Source organism: Argiope bruennichi, chromosome 9 (assembly GCF_947563725.1).
Source record: "Argiope bruennichi chromosome 9, qqArgBrue1.1, whole genome shotgun sequence".
Classification (NCBI taxonomy): domain Eukaryota; kingdom Metazoa; phylum Arthropoda; class Arachnida; order Araneae; family Araneidae; genus Argiope; species Argiope bruennichi.
The window spans coordinates 90,128,455-90,155,643 of NC_079159.1; the positions used below are offsets into that span (position 1 = coordinate 90,128,455).

At 29.2% G+C, this 27,189-nt stretch overlaps 1 protein-coding gene across 4 annotated transcripts in view; it reads left to right on the forward strand.

Annotated features, from left to right (window-relative positions):
* The window catches only part of LOC129984806 (uncharacterized), a 127,330-nt gene that overhangs the window by 47,976 nt on the left and 52,165 nt on the right, over positions 1–27,189 (forward strand). For all 4 annotated transcript variants that reach the window (XM_056094766.1, XM_056094765.1, XM_056094767.1 and 1 more), the window contains exon 2: positions 25,959–26,156. In XM_056094766.1, coding sequence (XP_055950741.1) covers positions 26,025–26,156 — 132 coding nt within the window. In that variant the 5' untranslated portion in view covers positions 25,959–26,024. The remainder of the gene's footprint in view (positions 1–25,958; positions 26,157–27,189) is intronic.

Here is a 27,189-nt window from a genome sequence, read left to right on the forward strand (position 1 = left end):
ATTAATATTTCTCTGATATATTGAAGCTGCAAATAAAAATTTGACTTGTAGTAGTGAATTTAATCTTAAACAAAGGTTTATTTTATGCTTTGAAACTATAGATATTATCCTTGTTTATAAATGAAGCACAAAAAATACAAGATTTTTACGCCTCTGTTTTTGAGGCCGGAAAAGACATTTTCGCTATTTTATTTTAGAAATTTAAAAAAAAAATTCTAAATCAAATGAAAAAAAAAATACTTTTTATAGTTTGTGTTTTATAGTGAAATCTTTAAATGCACTCTAGTTTTATTTGTCAGATATATATGTCGCTACTTTATTGTTAATAGAATTCGAGACAGCGTCATTAGTGACGAGTTAATTTTACTAAACATTTTAGTCTTGATCTAAGAAGAAAAAAAAAAACCCATTTGTTTTTTATATGCATCCGTCCATCAAATTGTTTTGAAAAATTTGACAAAAAATCAATTTAAATTATTCCGCATTCATATTGTTTATTAATTAATAAACGTGTTTATTATTTAGCATCTGATCCAAATTTTCCCTTTTAAATACTGTTAAATATTTGTGTAATAATTTTGATGAATAAAGAATATTGTTCAAAACGAAAAATGAATCTAATTTTATAATTTTTTTTTTAATGCAACAGTTTTCTTGGTCTTGCTGCAAAACTTAACGAAAAATATCATTCCTATGAAACTTAAAGCTTTCAGAGACTTGAATCGCAATTTACAAGCTGTAGTCAGTTTGTAACCCGCTATTCATTCTTAAAAAAGAATGGGTAATGTTAAACGAGGGGGAATTTGGAAACTTGTGGTACGAATTCCGGAACATTCTGGTTACTTCATAATTTCTACTAAGCATAGATTCCTTTGCACATCGGTGCGAAGATCTAATGATATTTTTAACATTAAAAATTTTCTTTAGAACTACAACATAAGTGAATTTTGCTTCATTTTTAATGCAATTCCAAATTTATAGTTTGAAATTTATTCGAAATTCAATTTCAAATAAACATTTCAGGTTTATATTACAAATCTCCCCTTTATAATGTATAAAACGTTTAACAAAACTTTGAGACCTTTACGCATTTATTTCCTCTTGTTTTTATAAACTATTAAATGAACATTTGTGTAAAATCTTAAAAATTAAACTTTATTTAAATTACAAGAGTAGCCTCAATTTTTTTATTGAAATCTTTCATAAATAAAACTGACAAAATGTACTTAGAGGTTAAGTGCAAAACTTTATCATATCTGGCGTCCATACTGTTCAATGGACTCAGAAGTTAATGCCAGATTTAGTATTTATCCCATGTATCAACATTTAGTCGTCTGCAAACATATAAATGTCTTTTCTAATTCCCTAAATTTTATATTTTATTTGAAGAATTCTCAACCTTTTAGGCTTGCTTTTTTATTAGCATTTTTTTTCTTTTTCGATCTTAGTATAATTAATATTTTTTAAGCTTGCATCTAATTTATATACGACCAGTCGTATGCTATCGTTTTATTTGTAAGTCATTAAAATGTTGCTCTGCTACGAAGTTTGCATAGTGGTTGTTATTGGGAAAGCGGATTAGGGACTCATAATTCAGAGCATCTTGGTTACGAGAGAACTTCTTTCCAGTATCTTTGCCACATCTTGTTTGAAATGCAAAAAGATGAACGCTGACTTTATGGTGGGACCATCTTTTTAGTCGGATAATTCCATAAGAATACTGGAGTGTATTTCTGCATCAGCTGTTCTTAAATGTTTTTATTATTATTATTATTATTCTCAATGCCCTTGTTGAATTCGGATTTTCCTAAAGCTTTTTATGTAAAATCCACATGTATTTTTCTCAAAATAATCTTGGCATTGGTTACGTAAAAAGGATTTATATTTAAAGCCCCATAAAAATTCATTGAATACATTTTCAAATATAACAGCTGGTACGTTGTATTAGCTTATTGATTACTGCAAATTTTTTCGAATCGTTGGAATAATTTGAACAGTTACTTCCACTTCCTTTCCTTCAATAACTTCCGCGCGATTCTGATTTTTATGATTGCTTTAAATCCAACGTTCTTCAAATGGAAAATAGAAAGTGGTATTAAAATAATAAGGTTTTAAGTTCTTAAGAGTAATATTCTTCTTGGATACCTTGATTTGAACCAAAACTCGGATAATTCCATTTCGCTAAATTTTGGTTTAAATGTATCTCACGAGACAACTTTATCAAACCTCTTCAGCAACTTTAAATGAAGATGGACCAATCTATGAAATTCAATTTATGAAATCGGTATTAGCTTACGACCTATGAATTGAATTGAAAACGTAAATGAAGTTGTGAAAATGGCGTCTCTCGCGGCGCCCCATAAGGAAGCCTAGACTCCCCAGGGCGGCGAAGCACAAACTTTTTGGAATTGGTCTAGACCAAAGTGCTTCACACTTTCATCCATAATTTCTTTTTTAACTCCAACGGGGTGTTAATAAAAGAATTGTGCAAAATCGACAAAGCGGCGATAAAATTTAATTTGTGGATATCCATTCGATCAAGAGAAACCTTGAAACAAGTAGTTTTTTTATATTTAATTAGTTTATTTCGTTTCATATGTTGCTATTGCGATTTGAAGTATTTTATGGTGAAATGGCTTTTAAAGATTTTTTTAAATATGCAGATATTTACTTGTAAAAAATACGTTTGTTTTTGAATAAATTTAAAAATATTTTTAATCATTAGAAATGCATTTTCTAAAAAAATATATAAAAATCAGCCAGAAAGTATTTTTTTTCTAATATTGCTGCGATCTGACGTAATCTCATTGTTTAGAATAAATAAAATCGATTACACTAACAAAATCAGTGAAAACATTTTAATTTAAAAAGTTAATCTAGAAACAGAATATTTACGTTTCATAGATGAACGTGCACAAAAATTGCTGTAAAAGTAATATCAACTTTTAAATTTCTTCTTTCTTTGCAGTAAATCCGAAATTAAATATTTCTTCATTTTGTCTCGCTTTCTTGAATTCTTAGAAGCGCTTTTTGAAATTCAATTCCCGTTCTTAATTGTCTTGTGATATCATTGAGATTCAACCCCTTTAACACTTGTTGCATCTTACCTTCAAGCGTCAACACCGAAATTGGACGCCTTTCGTTCTTTTAAGTTTTCGATTATTTGACAAATAAATTGCATTTTCCCCGATATGATGTATGATGAGATTAACAATAAATATTTCATTGTTAAGCTATCTAAATATTTTCATATTTTTAAATACTTTATCTAAATATCTATCTTTATAATTCATCTAAATATTTCCAGATATTTTGTTCTTTTAATTAAATTTTATTCTTTTAATTAAATTTTATTCTGGGGAAATATTTTTCTCATCGTTGTTCGTACAGATAAATTTTAAATCAAAGTACATTTTTTGGCATGAACTTGGATAGCTCGTGGCGAAATCTGGGTTCGAGATCTGATTTCGGCGAAGATGCACGCGCATGCGAATTTAGCTCACTTTGAATTCTGACGTTGGGAATGAACCCGTTGCATTCGAGAGATGAATTTTATGACTTGAGAGATTTATCTTTCAATTTTGATTGTTAAAAATACCCACAGAATAGTACAAAGAGGTAAATTTTTCGCGTAAATTCAACGTGAAGCAATTATATATAATTTTCGGAACAATAAATAAGCCCTTGTATTAGATGAATAATTTTGCATCGAATTACTTTTCCGAGTACAAAGGGTTAAATCTTTCAATTCCTCCGTTGGTACGACATGGAATTTGGAGAAATGTTGTATCCCTGTTTAGGCGTCTCCTTCTCATCCAAGTCTAAAATTACGAGTTTCGCTCCGAAATAACTTTTATGTTACTTCAAAATGGAATGCTAGTTTATTGCTATATTTTTAAAAATACGTACGAAAAAGTAAATGATGTGTAATTTTACCTGAACAATAAATTTTTTTTGCTCACTTTTTTTTATTAGAAGCCATATATTTGACAATAGTAATTTTATAAGAATTTATGGTTGACTTTATTGCTTTAGGTTATTGTATTTCAAAATTGGTGTGATAAAATGGGTTATTGTCGTCCGAAACTGGATACCCTTAAAACCACCGAGTGCAGACTTAACTGTTCCCAATAGTAAAAATATATTTTTTAATTACAGCCAATCATCTTGTTATCACAAAACTTAGCCGTATAAACAGGGATTATTGTGACTGCTGTTATGTTCATTAACTATTCAATTTTTGCAACAGAAACGACCAACAAAAGTTCAAGCAATCTTCAAACTGTTCGTAAAAGGCTAGAAACCTTTTCCATCATTTTTAATAATTAAAAATATTTTTCGTATTTTATATTTTTGGAAATGTAAAGATATTTCATTGGTGTTTTTTTTAATGTCGAAAATGGGTAAGAAAATTCAAGCAATTTTAAATGCCATTTTCCCCCTATAAAATGTGTGCAACTCTAGTTGGGCTGTGAATTTCCAATACTGGGCTTTCCGGTGCCCATCTTACTCCCGAGCCTCTTTATTTATCGCTCTTTCGGAATCGATTTTTCAGTTTCAACACGAGCCAACATCCATTTCGCCGAACTGGATGATACAGGGACGTGCGAAGATTACCAAGATGAGTATTTCTTCCCAACAGATGCGGCGATGAACTTTCTAAAATGTAGAGGGCGCTGACTGCACTTGAGGAAAGTAAAGTTGATGGAGTGAGACCGCTTTCGATCAACCGCACTGGACGACTTGCATATAAATGATCAGTTATTTTTATTGCGTAACGGAAACTGTTATTACGGAAGGATCTTTTTTCCATTTTGTCGGTTTCAAAGCGATAGCATGTGGTTTTTCTGGCACCAGGGAGTCGCTAGAGAAACTACGGCGTAACCATTGAAATCACTACTGAGAAACTTGATTGATTTAGCACTTTTTTGGTTACTTTTGATAAATTATTTTCTTTAGATAGTAGTGATTATTTTATTGTGAATATTTAATGATTGCTACTGTATTATCAGAAATGAGGGTACTTTTCTTCGAAATCCTATCTTTTACATCTATTTGAAAAATAAATATTTGTAGTGGAAACAACGAAACAATTGTTCCATTTCCAACAAAACCACAAGTATTTCTTTGATTTGAAATTTTTACCTTCAAGTGTAATTATATATCGTATTTGTAAACTCTTTATAGGTTATTCAAAAACTTCGAATTTTTCGTTTAAATTTTAATCATTATTACATTAATTTTAATACTTATTTATGGCATTAAAATCGAATTAATATTTGCTATTGATTAGGCAAGATGCAACAGAAATGGCGATATCTTCAGAATACAGTTGTTTCAGAAGTTATACTACATGCCAATTGTAGAAATCTGAAAAATCCCTTTCCTGATGCAAGAAATATCAAATTCAGTTGAAATTTTTATTTAATCATTACATTATTATTGCGGATAGAATAGTAGATTTAATCTTTTGGGGTTCAGTCAGACCTATTATTGAATTTCACTCGCTAATAAATTTCCAGATCATACAAAAATGATTTCTTCAGGCTTAAATAAAAAGGAATTTTACTCTTCGAATTAAATTAATTGCTTTAAGTAATTTTTTCATGTATACTCTCTTATTAACAAATTATTCCAAAAGAAAGCCAGAAACAGAATATCTATGGTTTAATCAAATTAAGATCAAGTAAGCATTTTGTACCAACTCTTAAGTGAAAAAGGTTTTCAGGTTCGGGATGGCTTTCGAACATCCAGTACATGCATTTGATGGTTTTATAAAAATTCAATTTTATGGCGTTTTGTTTCCGTGTAAAATAAATGAGGATAAAAAGTCCAATTCGTAATTCAATCATTAAATCTGTTTAAACATTTCATTAAATAAATGTGCTGTTTTGAAATTTACCCTTTGTATTCAGATGGTGCCTCTTACTCTCCATTCAAAACTGTCCATCATTCTGACGTTTTATTTTTAAAATTTTGTATGATAAAAATACCTATAAGAAGATGTAGATTAATTTTTAGGAGAAATTCCATTTAAAAAATATACATATTTATTTTTTGCAAGTTTAATATGGTCTTGTATTAAATGAATAATTATGCATCGAATTATTTTTCTGGGTGCAAATAGTTTATTGAACTATAAAAAAAGAAGCTATACCGAAATATTTCTCTGCGTTTATATAATTATAATATAATCACTTAGTAGAATTATACTGGACTCCTTCGGCAAAAATATTGCAAACAGAATATTTTTCTTATATTCTTTAGTTCAAATGTGAATCTTATAATTAAATTCGACTTTTCCCCCAAGCAAAAAATTTATAAATGCAAAATTCAAGTTTTATCCAATACTACAATATTGAAAAAAAAATCAACCTATCTTAAATCTATACTTGGGAAATGTTACGATAAAAATCTATAAACTTTTATAAATTGAGATTCACTTCTACTCGTTCTTCTTTTAATAGAAGGGTCAGTATATCATTTGATGTACTCGTTCCTTTCAGTTGTCAAGATTACAAAGTTGATGATTGCAGATTCAAAAGTAAAAAGAATAAAATTATTCTTACATTCATCTTTTTCTCTTTTTCTTTCCATTCCGAGGTGAGAATTGGAAGTCATTGCACTTTTCAATTGTCGGTTACACACATTCATGGTTGAATTGACTTTTGGCAAACTTGCTTTATCTTTTCTTAAGTTTTTCGTTCTTGGAGCATGTTTCGAGGCGTCGGCACTGCATTTCCGGAAACAGTAGATGAAAAAAAATTGTATCGTCATTTTTTCTATGTATTATCTTGATAGCTTTGCTCCATATAGAACTTATTTTTATTCTGAGCGTTTGTAACTTTGAAAAAATCAGTCTGATTCTAAATAAAAGAAAAAATGTAAGCAAATAGGTATCCATATTCAAATCTAATTCTAAAATTAGATCTATTATGGCTTTTTTATTTAATAATATTAAAATTATTAACAAACAAAATTGTCATGTTTTAATATAAAATAATGTAATAAATGTTTTTAAAAAAACCAATCTTTATATAAACAGTAATGAAGTGCAAATAGAAAATTCAAAGCAATGAGGAATTGGCGATTGTCATAGTAGATTGAAAAATTTGTCATACTTTAAAAAGAGCTTCACTCTTGTACTTGAGCAATAAAAAAAAGTAGCATGCATGCTCAAATTTATGATTATAATAAGGTACAGGAATATTATTGTGAACCAGCATCTAAATATAAATTTTATAAAAGCAGTTTTTTTTTTTCAAAATATTATTGAAAAAGGTCACGTGCTTGCTACATTCTTACAAAGACTATTCTGAGTAATTTGCTAGGCAACGTTTTAAGAATGATTCCATTTTGCCTAAAAATATGAAAAGTAGAAATTTTTATATTAAAGAGCAGCTTTTTCACCCTTTTTCCGTATTAAAAATTCTAAGATATGAATGAACAGTATATCAGAGGAACAATTCAGATAAAAATTATAATTCATTGATTTTTGTTTTGTTTTCATAAACTGTATTAACAGTTAAACAAGCACATATTTAAGAACTAAATAGTTCAGGAAAGAAAAAGTTCCATCATCCTTATAAAGATTTCCTGAGGAAACTTGTTTTTGATTAGGAATAAAGCGTCTAAAGACGGAGTGAATGAAAGAGTATCCTCGTGATAATATATCTTTGCGAAGATCATCAGTTTCTATTTATAAAAGACGTATCGTATTTTTGTCCTTGAGTAAGTTCGTTACGAGATATTGAAGGACAATCGGAAAGCTGTGTAAACAAAGGATTATAAATTTCTTGAGTGGGTTTTAAGTACTATTCATTCACTAAAATATTTATCTTGCTAAAGAAAAAAAATATTGAATCTGATGATTATATTCGAAACAATGAAATTCTTGGATATAAAATTTCATTTTATACGTAGGAAATTTTATATTGCAAATTTTTAATATCAAAGAGCATTTCCAATTTATTAGCTTCACTTTACTTTAAAAACTGTATATTGATAAGTACAGAATATCTGATTTATTCTTTGCTTGTTGATTTACTCGGGATGTTTTTATTATTGAAGCATTTACTATTTACCTTTTACACAACCTTCATTAAATATTTATTAATTCATCAATTTTTCTGGGCGAAATTTGAAGTATAATCTAATAAATGTTTCGTGGTTCAAGTTAACTCATAAAGTTAGTCAAATCAACTTTTTAGAGTTACGTATTTCAAACATGGTACGAGAAAGTAATATTTAAAATTAGCACTTGCTGGAATACTAGTCCTCCCATTAACAAACAATTATAATTCTACATATGCGTGGCCAAAAAGAAGAAACTTTTAAAATTAAATTCAATTTATTTTACACATTGAAGTGATAACGCGAAATGTCAGTCTACATCGTGACATAAGAGTTAAAGAGGCATAAAAGTTTCATTTCAGGGATTTTACCCTATCAAGATTCTGATAGGAACTTCTTTAGCACATATCGATTTAGGAAGGGATTTTACTCCCCATAAATTGCTAAAGATTTTTAAAGATTCAAAATTTATCTGCACATTGTGAATGGCAACTTAAAATGTGTTAGAACTTACAATATTGTGATTGCTATTTTTAACAGCGAATTTCAATATTGATTGATCAGTAAAAGCAAAAATAATCAAATTTTGAATCAAATTTTTTTTTAGAAAACTTGAAAAAAATTCACATTAAGGAAGCATTTTTCTTTAATATAAAATAATGCCTATATTTTGGATATTTTAACCCTTTACACTCGAGAGGGAACTCGTTTTGGCGACGCGAGCACAAAAGTCCTCTATTGCAAAGGGATAAATTCAGCTTATTAAAACAAACTTTGGACTTCTCATATTTGCTTGCACAATGAAAATTTAACTTTAATTCATTAGAAATTAAATTTTTAATTATTACTAAACCTTTACTAAAATATTCCTTGTACTTACATTGTAACTGTGAACAAAATTTAAAGAAATATTTTTGTAAGGAACCAAAAGGCGTTTTAGTTTTACATATATTTGAAAACTGTTTCTGTGCAAAATGATTTAACAAATTTCAATTTTTCAAAGATTTTTGAAGTGGTAAAAAGTGAATGACTCGGATGGTTTCTTTTATATGAATAATTAATTTTAAAAAATTTTCAATGATTGAATGTTTATGCACTAAAACTTTGAATTCTGTTTGTAAATAAGTTAAGGTATTAAAATATCTAAGTTCTCAGCAGATATTTTATTTAAATTAGGTTTTAATATATAAAATTATTCTTTAATTCTCTTTTGTCTGCTCTCTAGCGTCAGGGTGCTCTTCTACAGTTTTAATGAATTGTTAGGGCTCTTTATTTATTACATTCGCCCTTATATGCTCATCGCTTAAAATATCAATACATGAACAATTGACAATAGTTCTGTTGGCAACGCTTTGTTAAGTGAAGTCATGGAACGGAAGATATTCGTGTTTTATTCAATGTTTTTGGTAGTGATATTTATTACATATTTTACTAGATAATATGAAGAGTTCTTTGTAACACAACTTATAACAACGTTATATCGTATAATAACGAATAATATCGCATAATTTTAAGCAAAATAGGAAATTTTCTATTTATTTTGAAATGAATTTTCAGCATCTTGCTTGTATTGTAGCAATCTATGACTTTCTTTGTCAGAATATTAATTTAATTCATTCAGAATTTTTGAAAAATGCTGAAATGATGCAACTCCATTCAAAGAAGTTTGAGATACTTTAAATATTTTAATGGCGAGCTTAACAAAAGCATTACAAAATTGCCATCGTAAGATTCGCTTTTTGGATAAGCAAGCATTAATAAAGACAGAGGAAAAACGATTTATTCTTATGTTTCTTTATAGAATTTCTGAATAATTATGGTTTAAAATGCTATTTTTAATCTGCACAAAAAATGCAATTCTTTTTCTGTATGTTCGAATTAAAATATTCATAAATTGTTTTGTAATTCGATCATAATGTTCCTAGAGTTTAATTGCTTTACAAAATATAATTATCTGTATCTTAAGTATTCATTTAAACCTCCATATTGATTTTAGTTTCTTTGCAAAATGGCTAACTTTATAAAAGATTTTTATTATTTGAATTTTGTGTTTAAACTTTTATTTATATATTTTTTAAATATCTGTCATGTTCAGTATAATAAATAAACACGAATTTTTAACGTATTAGTGCAAGAAAATGGAAATATAACACCCAATAAAATAAAAATTCTGCCTTACTTTATTCCATGCATCTACGAAGCAGTCTGAAGTCATAAAATTTCCTGTCAAATACAAGTTTTATGCAATCCGACTTAAGGCCTTGTCTGTTTCTTCAGCCTATGTTTAGATGCAAATCTGTATCCTTGGTGGATTTAAATAAATCCACCAATTTATATAACTTCTCTTTTTGCTTTGATACTTGTAAAGTGAATTGTTATGGCTTGATTTATCACATTTGTTGTCAAATTATTGAATATGAATTAGTTTCCTTTAAGATTTTCAATGATCTTTTTCATTCCGACTTACAGTTAAATTTCGCTATTTATTCATTATTTTTATAAAGTTGAGACCTCCATCTTGAAGAAAGCAAGGAAATGACAAGTACTAGGATACTGTCAGAAGCAGATGTTTTTAGGTGGCAAGGTCTAAATAAAAAGAGAAAATACTAAACAGGTGCATTTAATGGCTTTGCTCTGCAGGCGCCAGTTTATCTCTTGATGATATTTCTAATGCGGTTGCAATTTGTCATCGAGTCGGAAACGCGCTCTCTGCCACTTTTTCTGCCATATCACGCTTGTTCCTTGTCGTATCACATGATGTACATGCATCAAAAAACACTTGAAACCTATGTTTATAAATAAAAGGAAAGTGATTTCGCTATTAATCTGATTTTAATTTTTGAACAGAAATAAAAATGGAATTTAAACTAAAGTCAACAAGACCAATTTAAAGACGATTCTTTGCTTATTGATCTATTCTTAAATCTTTCAATTTTAAAGTACGACGAATTGCAATTAAATTGTCAATAAATTGGGAATGGATATGAAAGATAAAAAACAAAAAACTTCCCAAAGCTTTCTCGCGTACTCTAATAAAGGTATGTAAAGAGAACTCTTTGCATGACACTAGCCTACAGTAGTAGCGAAATATTAACTTTAAGCTTAAATTTTTCACTGAATCTATTGTGTAATTCTTGAATTATTTGGCATTTAATCCCTGGTATTTGGTAAATAATATCTGAAAAATCTAATTTGTATTTTAGATGTGTGTTTTTCCAACCGATTAAAACAAAAATTTGACACTTAACAGCAATTGTATTCATAAAATGCCACACTAAATTTGATATATTTAAGTCATTACATCTTTGAGATATCACGTTTACATATCTCTGAAAGTACAGACCGACAGACGGACAATACCTTCTTGGATTTGGCTCAGAATTTGAAAGATGTCTAGATTCTAAATGTTAATTCTATGTATCGAATCTTATATATCTAGCTCTCTGCGTTTTGTGGTTATCGTGTTGACTTGTATTTGAACAGCTGGACAGACAAACTTCCTCGGAGAGGCTTTTCTCCAAAATTTGATAACAATCTACAAATTTGGTATAAAGACTATACCAAATTTTATCCATCTAAATCAAAGCGCATACGAACAGATGAATATTTTCGAAAAATGGGCTTTTCGAACTCAGAGGCCTAAAACACAGATTCATCAAAGTCCCGAGTCAGAATTTTTCAACGATTGCTATACTTTCTATATACTAGGTATACAAGAAAGTAAAAATATTGCGATTTCTTCCAAATTAAATTTAGGAATTTATATCCTATCTAATAAACACATGTTAATCAAAGTTCACTGATTTGAAGACATTTTAACATATTCTGTGGAGACACTTTAAAAGGATATCCGATTTCTTCGAAAACCCTTCAGTGTTTCAAGTTAAAACATGTAAATAAAATTAAATGAAAATGTAAAAAAAATGGCTTCTACGTAATTAAAGATTATGAGATTGTTAGATATCGCAAGCTGAAAGTTGTGTTATAAAAGAAAAAAAATGGGTAAACAGTTATACAATTTAAACCCCCCCCCCAAAAAAAAATGTTACCAAGTCTCAAAGGGATACTTGCCTCTGTTGCTTCAGCTATTAGCTTTTAAAGAATTCTTCTGACAATCAGTAATGCTGATAGTTTATTGTGTAAGCGAATCTGTAATCCTGTTCTTAATGCGATCTATAAAGATTTTTATCCAGGGCATATTTTTTTCTGTCTTTGCTACATATACTTAATTTTCATATTTAGCAGTTTAGTTATTCTTAACAAAAAAAAAATCCTTTAAAAAAATCTTATTCGGTATCAATTTTATCATGGTACATTATTTTAGAATCTGCTTTTTTAGCCATTCGTAAAAACGTAACGATTGAAAACGTAATTTCAACAGATATTTTAAATTAATTCGTCACTTTTTATGCAAAAGATACAAATTTTTAATGTATAATTTAATTAGATGTAACTTGCACGATGAAATTCCCACCGTAAATAACTATCCATAATCCTGCGTGTTTGCGTTAAAATTGCTTTTTCACCCTAAGATATTTTCATGCAGGGAAAGTACTTTTACAGTTTCGTAATAGGATTATTTGATACGCTTGTGTGAGTCATCTCATTCAGTAGAAAAAGAAATTTTGCAATGGGATTGTCACAATTTATTAGTGATTTTCTACTTTGGATGTTTAAGCGGGTTTTTTTTTTAAATGCTCGGTTTTTAACTTAAGTTTTGAATTTCAACTGTAACAACTAATTTTTTAAATAATATTTCGAATTTAATTGTTAGATTGTTTTAATAAATCTGGATAAAATGTATTGATTTTGGCATATTCTAATTTGTACATGAACCTAGAGTTGAGAATCAGTAAAAATTTTATCAGTCATATATTTATTACATTTAATTACGATTTTTATTTTTAAATTACAAACCGAGAAAAATCAGTTAACATAAGAATTTTTAATGAACTTTTATCGGGAAATATGGAAAAAAGTTACCAGATCCTTGATTGTTATTGGACGCTAATAAAATTTCAGAGTAAAAAAATATTTTAATGATTTTCTATATCGCAATGTAGATTAACTGTAATAATTCTATGAAGTTTCATATTTTTTAAAAAATATGTCTAAATTCTTCAATGCCTTTTTTTTTTTTTTTTTTTTTCATTAAAACTTCTATCTTGTAAAAGAGACGGTAATTTTTCTCCAAGGGCCGGAGGGAAAAATTGGCTTCTTAACTGTTTTAAAAAATTTGTGCGATTTTCAATATTACATTTACCCTTCAAACGCTTAATCAAACATAATACCGCGAAATATAAACAGATTTATTAATTTCTTTTAATATTTAACTCGTAACTGGAGACATGAATTTCCTCACTTGATCAGAGTCATGGAGTCAAAATGACTCCATTATCTTTTTTTTTTAATCTTTTGTAAACAGCATTGGAATTTATTTTGGAAACAATACATACTGGAAATCATATAGTTACAAAAATATTTAAAAAATTAATATTAAATGTTATAATATTAAATATTGGAAAGATGTTATAAGAAAAACCTAAACAATCTTTTAATTAATATTTACTTTGTTTAGATATTGGGGAATTACACTAATGTTAATAACTGTTAGAATTTAACAAACAAAAATGACGAATGCAATATTTTAAAATATTATTTTAAGAACATCGCTGTATTCTTTTTGCATCATTCAAATTAAAAGGGGTTTCAGAGACGTGGAGTCAATGATTCTATAAATAACAACTAAAAACTTTGAAAAAGAATAACTCGGTTATAAGCACGTGTTCATACTTAAACTTTTGCCAACATACTGCTGAAAAAACTTGAAGTTACTGAAGAAATGATTGTATTTAAGGACAAAATACCATGTGATAATCAGAGCTAATGAACAACGCGGAGTCATTTTGACTCCCATCTTCAGTTAAGGGTTGAATTGTGTTGAAATGTAAGATAATTTTCAGTAATATTAAGTGGCTTACATTTTAAACTTCAGTAATCCATTTGTATGCTTAATAATACATTTGCAGTTAAACACTTGTTGCAATTAAATACTTCTATTATAAGGATCAGAATTTCAAAGTGTAAATGTTTGATGGACAAGTTCTTTATTGTTAAACCCTGTTAATTGTTAAAAATTGATGTTAAAAAATAAACTGTTGTTAATAATTAAAATAGTTGTAAAATAATTGTTGATAAAAAAATTGTCGTTAACCTTTGAAGAAAATCTCCAGCGTCACCTAATAGTAAAACCGGCCCTATTTGCACTAACAAATAATTTAACAGATGTAGCAATTGCATTACTCTATCTTCTCTTTTTGGATAATAGATGGCGATGTCTTATTAGGTACGCATCCCATAGTGCATTGCAAAGTAAATAATAATGAGATGTGATGCTGTTCTGCTAAGGTGTGCGCGCGTTAATGTCTTGTTAATGTTCCCGAAAACTTACGTCCTGTTGCTTCCACTGTACGGATCTTCATTCCACCACATAACCATTTTTAACATAAATATCTGAAAAACATCGTTAAAGGTTTGTCTTTATATATAGTAAGATTAAAATCATTGTATCTAACAGTTATTTTAACGCTAATGTAAAAAAAAGATCCACTTTATTTCATCTTTGCTAAATTAAAAAGCTCTTTGCGTCTCACAAGGAATCCCATTCACTAAGATTACTCGCAAAAAGCGGAAAAGAAATGCTCCTCTTCGCTTAATAACTTCCTTCCATTCGCTGCTGAAGACGCTGAGCGAAAAGGATGGGAATGATTTATTAAGCTCATACCCTACTCGCCAAAGCAAGGGAAGGTTCTTAAATGTAATATTCTAACTGCGGGTGCCGATCGATCTCTTGGCGGAAGTAATTCTTTTCTTATGTATGCACGCATTCATTTTCATTTGTTGTGGGGGAAAATAAATGGTCCTCAACTCTGAACTTTCATTTGGTTGGCTGGGAGATGGTTCCGAAAAAATTTGGTCATTTGTCCCTTCCTTTTAGCACGTAAGAAAGCGTGCAAACTGATGAAAGAATTTAAAAGGGCATGTTAGCGGACATGGGACATAATAAACTTATGAGCCGCGTGCAGTATCTTTGCTGTCCAAACGATATTTTTAAAAAAATTGTAATAATTTCGTTTTCAAAGCTTGCATTGGAAATTTTTTTTATTATACGTTATTAATCAAATTTGAGCGATTTTTGTCACTTTGAATTTTAAAGAACGTTTTACTTTCTCATATATAATGAGAAAATATTGTAATCGTCAAGAAATTCAAACGCTATGTTGACAAATCTCGTTTTAAACCTCTTTGTGCCCGTTTTGGAATTGTATTCATATTTTTATAAATACATTAGCCCAAATCCGTTTTGAGCTATAAGGATGAAATTTGGTACGTGTTTTTTACATATAGTATATTTTGTAGATTTCTATCAAATTCTGGGAAGCAAATGGTTTGGAGATTGCCATCGTCATTTGCTTGAATTATTGGGTGATCTTCCTCACCCTCGTCTTTATGAAGGTCATCGAATGCGATACCCTCGTGGTACTTCTGTCGCCTGCATGTTTTCTTTTCTTTTTTTCTAAACTCTCAAGTACATCTATCATATTCATGCTTAGTTTGGCGCAATATGGCTTATCTTGGCCCTTGTGCCATAAAACAATGACTCACTTGCTCTATAAAATTCTGTACGTAACCCATTCTCAGGAAGTCTATCTGCCTAGTCAAATGCAAGGAAACCTAATAACTAACAATAAGTAGACTTAATGGATAAAATTGTGTGCATAGTTTTAAGTAAAAATCCATTTTAACACATATATCAATCGATAAATTGATCGTCTACCTATCTGTACGTTTGCATACACATAAACGTACTCCCGCTGGTGTGGCGGGGTTTGGTGAGGGGGCTGCCAGATCAGGTGTCGTCCTCGTCATCTGACCATAGTTCAAAATTACGAGGTCCGTCCCAAAATAGCCCTTGTGTTGCTTTAAAAGGGGACCTTAATATAATTAAACTAAATTAAGCGACAGTCAGAAATGCAATTACTTAAATAAATGAAATTTTGTTCTTAATCTTGTTACTAAAATTGTAGTTCTATGTCATATTTTGGCTTCATTCAGTTAAGGAAACTTTTTAAATATATGTTCCTTTCTCTTGACTACACTACGAAGCACAAAACCCTTATGTTTGAGACTTCAAAAAAAAAAAAAAAATCTGAGCCTTCGTGCATTTATGCTTTTTCCCTAAATTTTAAGCTAGTAGAGGAGGCGTAACACCTTTCATTAGATAGAATATGAGAACATTTTGGGGACACCATTGACACTTTTACATTCTTCATAAATCATTCACCTCGAAGAATATGAAAAAAGACTGAAATGAAGTTCATGAAAGATAAAGTCATGAAATTTGCAGGATGCAAGGCGTTGGTTCAGACTGGGGTTTCTTGAGTTAGCAAAATATGTAATCGGTACCTTATCAAGTCCAGTAAAAATGATGACAATTTTGTTTCAAATCAAAGCTCTGTTTAAGGTGCGAATTATTTAGCAGTCGCATCTCTAAACTCTTGAAAATTCGATAACAAATAATATTTGAATTTCGATATCTTACTTCGCAAATAGCTATTTGATTTTGAGAAAGAAACTCTAAATATGCAAGCTTAATTATTTTATCTTGGATTCATTTTGATAATTGTTGAAAATAAGATTTCTGTCGAAAGCAGAAAGAATGAAGTGGTCGAGTTTTCAAGAACAGTTTCAGAACTATGGTTAAGTTCATATTATCTGTACTGTTTTTAAATTTCGGAAGTGCAAAATACTGTTAGCTTCAAAATTATATTAGTGTGTGTGTAATTCAAAATAAGGAATGCTGTTGAAAGTAACGTTTAGAGGAGTATAAACTTAACCGCTAAATTTGTACGAAACTAAAATTTCATATCATATTCACACTGGGCTGAAAAGCAATTTAAAGACACGACTATTCCATAGTAAAATTTTACAGCATTTTTCAATAATTTTCCTGTAATTGGGAAAGAATTTATGACCAACATATATGTAAAATCCATGATATATCTCATGTCTGCAAATGAGCTAGATTAAGAACATTTTTAAGAAAGAATGCTATTAATACAATTATTTGCGAAATGAATTTTATTATCTAAACAATGTATCTGTAAAATATTTTTAAAAATATCGATTTTAAATTCAAATACATGATGTAAAAATTCTTTTGTGTAACTTCATACATTTTCAAAGCTTCGTGCCAGAATTTGAACTCGCATTGTGGATTCGAGAATTGCAACATGAAATTCGTATGAGATTTCAAATCATTTATTCACTGTAAAGTCTTCATCAAATGAAAAATGCCTTAACAAATTCCAAATTTTTCTATCGGCGCTTTTCCTTAAATGAATAAAATGGCAGAAAACCCGGTTGAGCAGTATTATTTTGAGACAATACCTCCATTATTCTCAAAAAATGCTTTTTAACCGTCGTTTGGAACGCAGTACTTCCTTTTACGAGAAAATATGATGCACGAAAAATGGCGCTTACACAATTTTACCATTCCAAATGGGAATTTAATTCATTTATACTCATATAAATGCATGAAGTATATAGTTGAACGTTGATCAGTGGCATAGTAATATCTCTTTGCATGATACTATTTTAAATGAATTTCTAAATGGTAGCTTAACACGCTATATTTGTTTGGGCGTATAGTACGCTTGTCATATTAGTTAATGAAATATTAAAGTCTTGTGGAATTGTTCAAATTAAGTAAATTAAGGTATATTTAATTGGTTTGCGTTGCGAAGTATTTTGCAGCTTTATAATAACTAAAACCTAAGAGTCGCTATCTTTATAATTGTTAGGATTTGTACTGAATCATTTAACTCTAAACTCAAGCATATTTAGAAGAAAATAATATAAACAAATAATAAAATGGTATTTAATATATTGAAACCTTCCAGTTGTATGTATGAGGTTATCAAAGACTAAGGTTTCGAGAACTCCACTAACATGTTTTGATAGTATTTTTACTTCCTCGTATGCGAAGTCATGTAATTGTCAAAAATTTCAGACTCAAGATTTTGACGAACGTCCAACTTTCAGGACATCCCTAAATCAGAAAAACAATTTTTTAACCCCTTAACTGTTTTATTTTCATTACTATCTAATAAGATGACACCTTCTATTTTAGGGATATTTTCTTATTTTGATTCAAATGGAAATCCATTGAATACTTGACTTATCTATGTATTCGAAATAATTTTGATATTGAATTATAATCATTATGAATGGTTTAATTTTTGCTTACAACTATCAAAATTCGATAAATCGATGCACGTATGGCAATCGGGCAAAACAGTTAAGTGGTTAATATTATGTCTATCTATGTACATGACCTTGATAACAAATTAGTAAATTTTTATCAAATTTTAAATGAAATCCATTCAGAGAAGGTGGTCTGTTCGGCTATCCGAGCGCAAGTGAATAATATATCTACAAAATGCATAAAGAGTAAGATTTTTTTGCACGGGTTTCGCATCTAAAATGTTGAACCTAATAGAATTCGAAACTAAATCCATCAAGAGGTTGGTTGATCTTCTATTGGTCCGTATTTTTGCATGCAAATGCGATGGTTCAAAAATGTAATTTAAGTGAATGCAATTTAATACGTGATCTTGTGACTGTAACTGTAGTTATGTGACAACTTTGGTTTCTATGTCAGAAAAAAGGCCAAAGATTGCCTTTTTTCCGACACTCGAGAAGAACCACATATATTATAATCGGATAATTTATTCGTTAACTGACACTGAATTATTGCTTGCCCTGTGGAGATTCGCAAAATGTCTCTTACATAGAAAGTTCCAATTCTGAAAACAATTTAAGCCAGTTCGCATATCAAACCGCACTGACATGAAAAAAAGACAGTATTTGCAAAGGCTTGCGGCAATAAGAGATTTATTTTAAGAAGAAACTTCTGTTGCGGTCTCCCACCTCCCGAGTTCTTGAAGTAAAAATTTAACTTCTTTTTTTTTTATCTAGAATTTAATTAAAATTTACAAGCAGTTTTCTATTTGAATATTTTTTGCTTTGAATTTTATGAACTATTTCGCATAATTGAATGACTGACATAGTTTATTATTGTCTATTAGCATTTCTTAAATTTTATTTAAAGTAGGTGACTATGTCAAAAAGTAGATTTTTTGCATTAATATAAAATATTTTTATTCAATATTCTTAATTTCTAAATTAACTTCATAAAACTGTTTGAATTCTATTTCTGGTTTTTTCTTTGGGAAGTTACATTGATTTTTATATTTGCATTATAAATGTTTTAATGCTGATATAAATCTTTAAGTGCGATTTTCTCATTCCAAATTTCGACGGAACTTTCTAGCGGGAAACATCTCAAATTAAAATCTAATGCATGTTTTGTTTTTGTTTTGAGTTTTCAAAAAAATTCAACATATTCATTTATATTATATGCTTAAATAACTTAAGTCAATTTGTATTCTTCTCTTTGATAGCAGTTATTTAATATTTTATTTAAGTGCTAATCCCATGACTTTAAAGCTCCTTTTCTTGCTTACTTTAGTATACTATGCAAAACTCAGAAATCATTTTTTAATATTTAATCATCAGAATCTTTACAAGATTTCAAAATATTTTTTACAAACAACTACTTTTGCTGTATAATGTATGATTATACGTAATGTTTACTGAAGAAACCGTCGTGTATCCGGAGAAAAGCTAACTTCCAATGTCTGATGTGATGCGATTTCTCGCCAAGGGATTAGGGATGTGGCATTACTCCGTCCGTCGAACGCGGTTATTAATGGCTTATGAAATATTCATGGCCTTGGTTGGCTGAAAATAACCTAGTCAACGGCGAGGCTGAATATTCTTTGTGTCAAGACTTATACAAAAAGAAAATCCTGTATGCATTATGAAATGCGTCGGGGAGGCCATCAATATTTCTTGAATTTATTTCTCAAGATTTACTTTATATAATGCTTTGGGTTTTATTAAATGGAGTTTTAAGCTGATTCTTTTTTGTATATATGCCTATGATAAATGTTTTTTGTAGATTTTTTCATTTTTGATTGAACTAACCGATTTTAAAAGCAGTTCAAATCCAGTGTTTTTCTGTATAAAAAGAAAGGGCTTTGGAACGAATCTTCTCGAACATCGTTTTGAAAATTTTGTAATTTATCAAATCAGTCGCAATAATCAATCCATTCATTCTATTTATATTTTTCCATCAACTGGGATGTTGGCTCTTTTTTTCCTTTCTTTTTTTCATTCCATGTTTTGGCGGGAAACACGCGTTTTTATTGTCCATCTCTGACTGAGACTGGGAGCATATTTTTAAATAAAGTGGTATGTTTGAAATTTGAGAGACTAGACAAATGGAAATAAAATAGGTATATTTAGAATTCTGATTTCGTTATTTAAAAATTATATATATAATATATTGTATAATAGGCATTTGCGTTCTCATTGTCACCAATATTTTTATTTGACCCCTTCAGGTTAATTGGTAATCAATGTCCGTGGTTTCCCACAATTTAGCGTTCCATAGCTAAAAACGTTATTCCTCTGATCCTTTGAACAGTGCTTATATATATATAATATGTGCGCGCGTGTATATCTTTTAAAAATAGAGAAATAAACCATTCACCTACTATATATCTATCCTAGTTTGAATAGCTTCTTTGGAATAAGCAAAATAATCCAAAATTTTTCACAGAAAAACTATACATATATATTCTTAAATGCTTTTCTAAGAGTTATATATATAAAAAAAATATTATTAAAAAAATTAATGACGGATTGTTAGTTGAACGTTTAGACCATAGGTTCCCAAAGTGGTCCAGGTGGACCCCCAGGGGTCCATAGGAGACCACACGGGGGTCCACGTAGACGTGAAAAGAAAACAGGGGTTCACACGTTGTAAGTGGGGGTCCACGAAAAATTTTCTGGTTTTCATAATAAAGAACAAAAATTTTGGTTTGGATTTACCTATCAATGTAGGCAAGTAGCATCATTCACTAGATAGGTACTCAAAAATATTCGAGACTCAGTTCAAACACAGAATTGAATAGAACAATAGATAATAGTACAAGTGGGGAATAGTGGGAAATTGCGAGAAAATTTTTGATAGCGTTTTCCTCGTCATAACTTGTCAAAAGAAGTTTTAGTGCCGTTACCAACCAGTTAACAAAAAAAGGAGCAGATTGAACATCACAGAACGGGGAGATTTGAGATTACTTCTTACAAAACTGAAGCCAAATATTGATAATTTGCTGTCAATTCATCAAGTACATCTGTCTCATTAAAAGTATGACTATTTTTTATTGTTAATTTACATTTCAGAGTTTATTGTTGATTTTTTTGTCAATTGTTGATTGTTTGTAATGATAAATGTTTGATTTTGTATAACCACAAGTATTATTTTAATAAACAGGACACAAGAAAATGTGCTACTTTTTTTTCTTCTTAACAGCCCCAATTTAGAATATTTTTTAGGAGTTTTGGGAATACAGTAGAAATGTAGCAGCAAGGGGCCTACCGAAAATAGTAAAACTTTGAAAGTGGTCCACGAGAAAAAAAAGTTTGGGAACCTCTGGTTTAGACCGATTTAAATTATATGCGAGAGAAATTGAAACATTTCAGTAGCTCATAATTTTGAAATCAAAGAACTTTTTTTTCGACTAAATGTACCTCTTGCTAACAAAAATTCTGTTTTGGATTAAACTTTTTTTGGATGCCTAATAAATCACGATTTCTGCAGACGCTTTATATTTACTATTTAGTTATTGTTAATTTTTAATTATGGGTTTTCTACATCTTACGAATTAAAAATGTATCTAAAAAGCTGAAATTATGTTAAACTATTTAAAATAAAATGTTTTTATTTTTAAGAATAAAATGAAGATATCAATAATTAAGCAAAAGTATTTTATTTTTTTTTATAATTGCCTTGATCTTGGTCTTCGTGATTTGCAAAATGTATGTCTTAGAAAAAAATTCAACTAAAATGTAAATTTCTGAACGTCATCCATCTACTTTATTTTTGGTTATTGCAAGAAACCTTTTAGAGTATGTCAACTCACTAGAGTTTTTAATAAGTTGATTTCCTTTTATTCTATTGAAGTCATAATCTCCAGCAGATTATTTATTCATAAATCTTCAATCAGTTCTTTTGCTCTCACTAAGTTTAAACTCTTATCATGAGTTATTTAAGAAAATTAAGAAATTTTGAGATAAAAACATTGGAAGTGCTCTTGATAGCTATACAGCATTGTTAATTTAGTCAAGCACTTACTAACAGAACTTTTTTCTGAAAAAAAATACATAACCACAATTTTATTAGTTTAAATTGTTACAGTGGCTGTTTAAAATAGGTCTCCTAAGATTGGAATGCTAACGGATATATATGTTAATATATTAACATAATATGAACATATAATGGATATATGTTATATAATATGTTAACGGATAAGAGGATGAAAGTTACAACGTCGGTTTTTTAGTATTTAAATAAAATATAAAAAAAATGGAGGAAAAGTTTAAAACCAAAAAGTTGCAGGTATTAAAAAATGTGCACAATGAGCTATAAAATGTATTAATATTTTAAACAGATTAGAAGTAACTTTTAAAAAGGGCTAAATTGGAATTTTTTTTCATTTTTTAAAAATAATTTCAGCAAAATTTCTGAAATTTTACATAAGTACATGTTAAATTGGTGGAATAGCGGGGTAAAGATTTAAATTTAATAATTGAATATTTTGCAAAATTCGACTTTGTTGGGGAAAATAAATAATCTTCTAAAAAGGTCTATACTATCAATCGGAATTCTATCAGGACGTTAAGAAAATCCTACTCCTTTCTAAAAAAAATGTTGTTCTGAATTTGATTTGTTTTCATTATTGTTCTGTTAATCGTAATCTATTATTATATGAAAAAATATTAATTGACAATTTGTTCTTAAAATTTTCATAATTGATAAGAATTTCAGCGTAGATTTGAGACAAAAGAATTAATAGGATTTTCTTCAAATTTTTAAAAGCTTTGTAATACCCAATAAATTATTTTTACATAAATTTTTTTGGATAAATTTTTAAGCCAATCTTTCACTAACAAAAAAAAAAATCAATTATTTCTAGAAGTAACTGTAGGCGTTATGTTATATAAGTTTTAATCTTGAATAAGAAGAAAATCTTGTTTCTTTCAATTCTATTTAATGAAATACGATTTCATATCTGCTGACTGATTAAGCAAAATATTAGTTGATAACTTTGAATAAACTTTATTCACCTTTTAGTCGTCTATTTTTTAAATACCAAATAGTCATGCGAGTCGAATCTGTAAAATTCTAGGTTGTCGACCTTCCATTGACAAAGAATTCTTCAATGTCATTCTCAAGGTCATACTATATTCTCATTCCTCCTGCATACCTTCGACAAAATACAATTTTTCAACAGTCTTCTCTTTTCTGCAGAATCCTATACTTTTTATTTTCATTTCTGCGCGTTTCTGACGTAAATGGCCGCATGCAGGATTCTTTTTTCCCTCTAAGCCGAAGCCTCCATCGAATCTCTTCATTTTTTTAATGTTGCCATGGAGACGGGCTCTGGAATTGGATGCGGGTTTTTTTCCTTGCTCCTCTTCTTTAAAGTAGATTAGTTGCTCGATAAAATTGGAATTTTTCCGACACCGTTTCTTCTTAAATATTTAACGTTGGCGGGAATTTATTTATTCCTTAAAGCTTATTTTATTATTTCTGCTCTAAGTACCCGTTTATATCAACCTGTTTTGTTTTAATACGTTAGATAAATAGGTAAGGAAAGGAAAAATCAAAGGTAATTGCTAAACAGAACTTTCGTTGAACTATCTGTTTAGGAGGCTTCTTCAGTTTAGAGGTGTGGTATATGTCCAAGCGGGTTTAATGGCTTCTGAAGGGAACAATTCCTGATTTGATTTTTATTCTTTTGTTATCTCCTATTAGATGGAGCCATTTTGTTGCAGAAAATATTTAGAATTTACACAATATTAAGGAATACAATCTTTACTTCTGCCAGATATATTCTTCCATCATATTATAGAAGAATATGCCATAGGTATGTTCTTAGTTAATATTATGTGACATTGGTGCTTAGTCACATTGATAAAGTGTCATGCTAGTGACGAATACAAATTTCTGGGACATTGTAGAACTTCTTCATGACTCGCGTTTTTACACTTTTAGACATTTGGATTTTGTAGACATTCCATATTTGGATTTTATTATAAATTGATACAAATATTTTAATTCAATGAGTGTGGCGCCGGTTAGCCGAAAATGGCTTTTGTGCCATAAAACGCAAACTCAACTCAAATTTCTGAGATGTACCACAGATGAACTTGTTTGCTGTTTACTTCTAGTGTAAATTCTAAATGCTTCTTGTGTATGTTCCTTCATGTATTCTTTCCTTTGAATTGTTAACCTCTAAAACTTATAATCCAATTAGATGCATCGAATATTTGAATTACCTGATTAGTTTTTAAACTGTATATAAATATACCAGTGCTTCTAAAATCTTGGAACAATCTTGGGACTAAAATCTTGTTTCAACCATACAGAAACAAGACTTTTTTTGCAATAGAAAGTGGGGACTGAAAGAGCAAAGGAGTCCACTACAAGAAGATTTTCGCGGGTGAATAAAATAAAAGAAACGGAAATACCAAACGAAATATGCTGCAATGGATTTTAAAAAAATGCAAATTTTCAAGATCGCAAAAACCTGATTGCTTAAAAATAACTTTACAAATCTTATATATCATAACAGATATGATAATGGCAGATAGTACCAGCAACAAAAACTTAAAGAGCTTGCTGTCCGAACTATATAAAGTTTATACGCTGTTATTCAAGCAATTGTGTTATTGTGTTGTATTGAATTCCATTAATCCTGCATTGTATTTATCTAGTTATCCATTTCCCCTCCACACTTTTTTACTTAACCCTTTAAAGGGCCATTTTTTTCTAATCATATTATGTTTAGGCTTGAAATATTTTTAGGCTTGAAATTAAAATAAGAAAAGGGATTCATTTAGCTTATTAGATAAATTTAATTTGATTAATTAATTAATTTGATTAATTAATAATTAAGTAACAAATCAAGACACATCATTTTGATTGAGATAAAGATCTAAAGCATCTAAATTTCTGTCTTTCTAAAAAAATTTGTCAGAACTTACGCCAACCTACATAATTTCATACAAAGATTGATAAATTTGGTGGGAAGCAAACTTCCCACGGCCCTAGAAAGGGTTAATTCATTGGCAATGAGGTCCCTATAGCAATTTCATTTGTATTTTCAATCCCATCTTCAATATAAAAGTAGCTTGTTTCTATTCTTAAAAGTTTTTTTAAAGTAGCTTTTGTGTAATTATTTCCAGTAATGAATTTAATTATTGTTGAGTTTTTGTAACTTTCTTAATATAGCTTTTAATTAAAAAAATTTTTTTTACTCTTCAAAAGTACTTTTCAAGACATTTTAATATAATTTTATGAATTTGTCAGCTTGATTTAGTAATGACGACCAAGTAGTACTATTATGCTACAATGTTATGGTCTAAAAGTCCGCATTTCTTTTGCTTTATTTGTGCTGTTCTTTATTCATTAAAATTTTAATGATTTTCTATATAGTCTATAAACACGATCAAAGGAGCATTTATTTCGTTTTTGAGTTAAAATAATTGTGAACTTGTCCTGCAAAAAAATGTCAAAACGAAACATTAAAATATTAGATTATAACTGGTAAAAAAGTATTTTTTTTTCCCTGATTAGTTTTATTCTGTGGTGTTCGTGCACAGCATTTATTTTTACTGTTTCCTTGCAGGTCTTAGTCCAGCAACCGCTGTTTGGCCATTGTAGAAGCCCACATCTTAGAATCACCAATCCCAAGATGGTGGGCCAAACACCTTCAATCGAATATCATAGCCTTCCACCTCCAAAAGGTCTGTATCATCCCCAGTACGAGAAAGAGGCCTGTGGTGTCGGTTTCATCGTCAACATAAACGGCATTGCTTCGCACAAGGTGGGTTCAATTTCATTTATCTTCATTAACTGCAGTTATCTGAATCGAAAGAAAAACAAATGTTAATTTTATTTTTATCGCATTATTTTACAAGTATCATCCTGTGTTTTTATTTCGCTTTTCAAAAATTCTAACATAAATATAAGACAATAAACTGGCCAATTCCATTTTAGAATTTTCTTGATTTTCAATACGCTGAAATGTAGTCAGTCAAAACTTTTAAATCTTGATTCAATGGAAGTATGTTCTTATGTACTGTAGCTTTCGAAATTTACATTTTCGAAAATCTTTTTTCCCTAAAATTAAATGCAAATTTTAGCATTTTAATACAATCTTTAAAAAATAGTTTCAGCAGATTTTTTTTCTGTAAATTAAAATAATTACTTTTTGTGTGCGCTTCACTTTTAGGTAAAGATGACGACAAGTTATTATTCTGGCTTGTCAATAACTTGTCATTTTAATTAAATGTTCTTAAACCATGATACCCAAAGAAATTTAAATATTTGCATAACAAAAATTACACCATCTAAATAACATCGATATTTTGTATGCAGTGTTCATAAAATTGCGTCTTAAAAGTTTTTTCAACTAATCTATGGTATAAAGAAACTTTAAGTATAAAAAGATTATGACATAGCTATATATATATTCCTGCATATAAGACAACTTAACGTCAAAGAATGAACACAAAATTTCTAGTGAAGTTAATGTTCGAATTTGCGACATTTAGTTGCTTATTTTTAATGAAAGAAAAATACATTAAAATTTTCGATAGCCTAATCATTTACCGTGAAATTTCAATGTTTATATCTAAAATTGAACTTAATCTACAAGAATGGTCCTCTTGTAGACTTGGTTAGGCTTTCGTTATCTTTATTATTTTTACGTTTAATTTTTTCTTCCCATGGTATTCTGCTTAATTAAAACATAATTTTCTCACTGTTTCCTTATTCATACATAGAAAAAAAATCAGAAGCTATGCTTGAAACAAAATTAGCAAAAGGAAGGAATTATTACGGTAATAAATTAGAAC